The sequence below is a fragment of the Nicotiana attenuata genome, chromosome 7 (assembly GCF_001879085.1).
Source record: "Nicotiana attenuata strain UT chromosome 7, NIATTr2, whole genome shotgun sequence".
NCBI lineage: Eukaryota > Viridiplantae > Streptophyta > Magnoliopsida > Solanales > Solanaceae > Nicotiana > Nicotiana attenuata.
Genome location: NC_031995.1, coordinates 101,602,814 through 101,606,621, shown reverse-complemented (window position 1 = coordinate 101,606,621; position 3,808 = coordinate 101,602,814). Strand labels below are relative to the sequence as shown.

General features: G+C 39.1%; 1 protein-coding gene across 1 annotated transcript; it reads right to left on the bottom strand.

Moving 5' to 3' along the window:
* On the bottom strand, positions 258-2,642 carry LOC109229592 (RING finger protein 219). Its single transcript, XM_019395089.1, has one exon. It carries the CDS (start codon positions 1,812-1,814, stop codon positions 591-593), a length of 1,224 nt encoding a protein of 407 aa, XP_019250634.1. The 5' UTR covers positions 1,815-2,642; the 3' UTR covers positions 258-590.

The window sequence follows — 3,808 nt, the reverse complement described above, 5'->3', positions numbered from 1 at the left end:
TAGAGTTTCTATACTTATGAAGGGAGGATAACTTCAAATACACCTAATGATTTATCCTTAAGCTAGTGACATCCAAAAACATTATCAGTACCTTTAACCGAAGAATTTGAATGGCAATTCTTCTATCTTTCATCTCAAGATGATTTTTGTTGCCTACATGAGTAAGTACATTCTGGCATTGTGTACAGCCACAATGATAATAGGTGCATGCACCACTTTTCAGAAATATACCAATTAAGCCACTGAAATGAATTATATGGACAAGATATTTGATTTATTGAGGACATCAAAAAGCAGGTATACAAATAAAACTACCATTTGCAAGGTTATTTACAGAGGTAAAGACAAATATAGAAGTTTCTTTTTTTTTTTTTTTTTTTTTTTGCAAATGACTTGCAACTTGAAAGCTTGAACCAGCCAGGTAAGAGAACTAATGGTGGTACACTAAGCAGAAAACATGAAAAGGTTCTTATGAAGCTCTTGAAAGTACATTTCCTACTGATATGCCTAAATAAAAGCTCAGAAGTATCAACGCCATACTGGGGGGGGGGGGGGGGGGTAAGGCATGCTTGGAAGACTGAAAATGCAAATCAGTTTAGCCTCCTCCTCCTATGTGGACGTGAATCTCCACTATCCACATCTGAAACTCTGGAAGTATCATTTCTTCTTCTGGAAGATGATGTAGAGAGGGACACCCTAGAATCTATTTCAGCAGCAGTATCCATTGTCTGACTCTCTGAGTGTATACCAGCGGCAATGCTCGAAACAGAATCTCTATCATCCACTGGTAGAGGCTGTTCCTGATTCCTCTCCACATTGTTACTACGGAAGTATGGTTCAACCACCCTTCCAGCAGAACCAAAGACAGAACCAAGATCGGCAAAATTAGCAGCTCGATGTGAATTTGATCTATGTAGTAACAGAGAGGAAAGACGACGGTTTTCCCACACATCTGAGTTAGTAGGACTGGTTTGTGTCAAGTCAACCACATCATCCGAAGGCAGCACAGGATTCTGTTCTCTGCGCATTCCCCTGGAAGTAAGAATACGGTTGAGCAACGAGCTGTTTCGCTCAGGTAATTCATGAGAACCTTCAGGATTCTGCTGCTGCAGCTGAGACAAATCAAATCTATGGCCAAGACGGCGAATCATTTCTTCCATTGGAATGGTGAATGCTGTCCTTTGAATAGTTTGCCTCCAGCTCTCGACACGTCTTGCTTGAGGCCTATGAGGGATTTTCAGAGTTGAATCCTCTTCAGGTTCCCGTACATTAGTTCCACGGCCATAAATTGGGATTACATTCTTCATAGTCACTTCCCCTTTACAAACAGGGCATTCCTTTGCATCCGAATGGAGATGCAACCATCGATAAAGACAGGCCCAGCAAAACAAGTGACCACAACAAGTCACAACAGGTTCTTTGGACAAGTCCAGGCATATATTGCAATCAAAGAAGCTTCCCTCCTCACTATTACCCTTTTCATTATCTTCCTTTTTCCCCAAAATCTCTGTCACCTCAGAGGCTCTCTCCTCAGTAACAACACTAGCATCACCTGTCTGTGATTCACTTCTACCAATGAATTCCATTGCAATATTTCTAGCTTCTGCAGGGACTGGAATGTTTCTCAAAACTGACCGCCATCTGCTCCTCCTTTGCCTAACAACTTCCCTAAATCGATAACCATCTAACAAATCCTCCAAATTCATATCCTCAATGGGAAATGATGCAGGAACACGCTCTGAATCATCATTAGGACTTTCAACAGGTCCCAAATTCAGATCAAGATTCATTGCATTAGGTGTACCGTCCCCCATGGCAATTCACCAGTTCTCCTAACACAAAAAAGAAACACAAAAACCTCCAATTTCCACGCTAAATGAGGGAAATATCCGACCTTTCTCACTATACCAAATGAAAACCAAGATTCCTCTTTCTCCTAATCAATTTAATGAAAACCCTCAATCTTCACCTTCATCCAATAACTTATACTACTATTCCACTTAGAAAATCAACGCCAAATTCAAGCAGCTAAAATTGAGCAGAAAACCTAACTTTATTAGGCCAGAAGCCAAAAAAATTGAAAACCCAAATAATTTATAAAACAATAAATCAAAAACGAGAGCAATTGACGCAGGATTCTAAAAAAGGTGCAATCTTTTTTAGGGTAAATCGCATTAAGAATAAAAATCAACAATTTATCAAAAGAAAAGGAAAAAACCAAAAGGGCCACGAAATTGTGAGCCCATATGAGAATCAATTTTGATAATTAGCTCAAAATCCATAATTTAGAACCATTTTTTGAGAATTATAAATTAGGGTTTTGGTTTAACTGTTCAAAGGAACAAAGTAAACAAAATAGGAAAGAGAGAGAGAGAGAGAGAGAGAGACCTTGAGCCAAGATGAGATTTTGATGAGAAAAAGCAGCATAAATTTGCTGTTATTGCTATGAAATTGGTGCAGTTTTCTGCGGATTTTTCATCTTGAGTGAATTAGGGATCTGGTGCACTGAGCTAGCTATAGAGATTAGAGAGATTTTTTTTGTGTTAAATGGGTTAAGATCCGGCCCGATAGAAGAGAGAGTGCCAGCTTAGATACAGAAAGGGGAATTTTTCCCTGCATGTAAGCAATTTTGGGTAATTTTCAGTATCCAAACGCTGCTATATTTGACTTTGGGGGTTCAATTCTTGCCATATTATCATCCACGCACCAAAGCGGGTCCCACTTCTTGCTATGCATTTTTTTTTTGTTTTTTATTGGCATTGAATACCCACTAATTTGAATTAGTATCACACTTTAGGTCCATTAAAAGAAAAAGTACTTCCTATCAGGATTTTTTATTTGTAAAACTCGAACTTGTTAAGAATCACAATATTTTCTGTTTACCTCGAAAAATGTGAGTAACAATTAATGGTGATTTGTGGTTTTAAAGATATGTGATTTATTCCAATACTAGTGAATATACAAGTAATATTAGGTTTAAGTAAGAAGGATTGATGAACCAAACCAGTGTTGTTAGAGCAACGGGGACCTCAAGCTCGATTATCTCGGGAGCCTCGAGGTGGGTTAAGAGCAAATAAAGTATGAACAATAAAGTAAAAACAATAAAGCTGAAGAACAATTGTGGAGCACAGTAAACGAGAAAAGCAGAGTAGAATATTCTATTGCAGTGGATGAGATGATGTTTACAAATGATTGGGGTCCCCTTTATATAGGAGGGGAAAATCCTAATATGGTACATTCCCAATTATGGTAAGGAATTCTATTGGTACAGTTGTATAACAACCTAGTACGGACTCGTAATATTCCGGACAAATCTTATCTCTTAATTTATGCCCCGATCCACGTGTCCTTGAGAAATTCCCGCTCTTTCTTGAGTGTCATCGAAATTGTACTGTCCTCGAGGCAAATCATGACGGGTCTCTGATTTGCTTCTCGAGGTGCGTATATCCCGGCCGGGCTCGATTCTTACTTCCGAACTCGAGCTCGGGGTATGATCGAATCTCCGAAATCGAGTTCTCCAATTTAGACCGTATACAAATAGTCCCCGCGTTTCTTAGAATGAAATGATATGAAACGATTTGAATTTCCGAAGTCCTTTATGATGGTATCACTCTTATGACGTAAGCGTTGAAATGACCAAAGCGTCCCATCGGTGCTTTTCCCCAAAAGCATCAAATGCACGTCCGAGCCGGTCGGCCATCAATATTAATGAACCATCGCCGACTTCCTCTATATATACTTGTTTTCTCTTCTCATTAAGAACTTTTCCACCTTGCAACACCTATTTTCCTCTATACGTTTCCTTTTC

Excerpts from the sequence above, each read along its gene's own strand:
- LOC109229592 (XM_019395089.1), bottom strand. The coding sequence starts at position 1,814 with ATGGGGGACGGTACACCTAATGCAATGAATCTTGATCTGAATTTGGGA.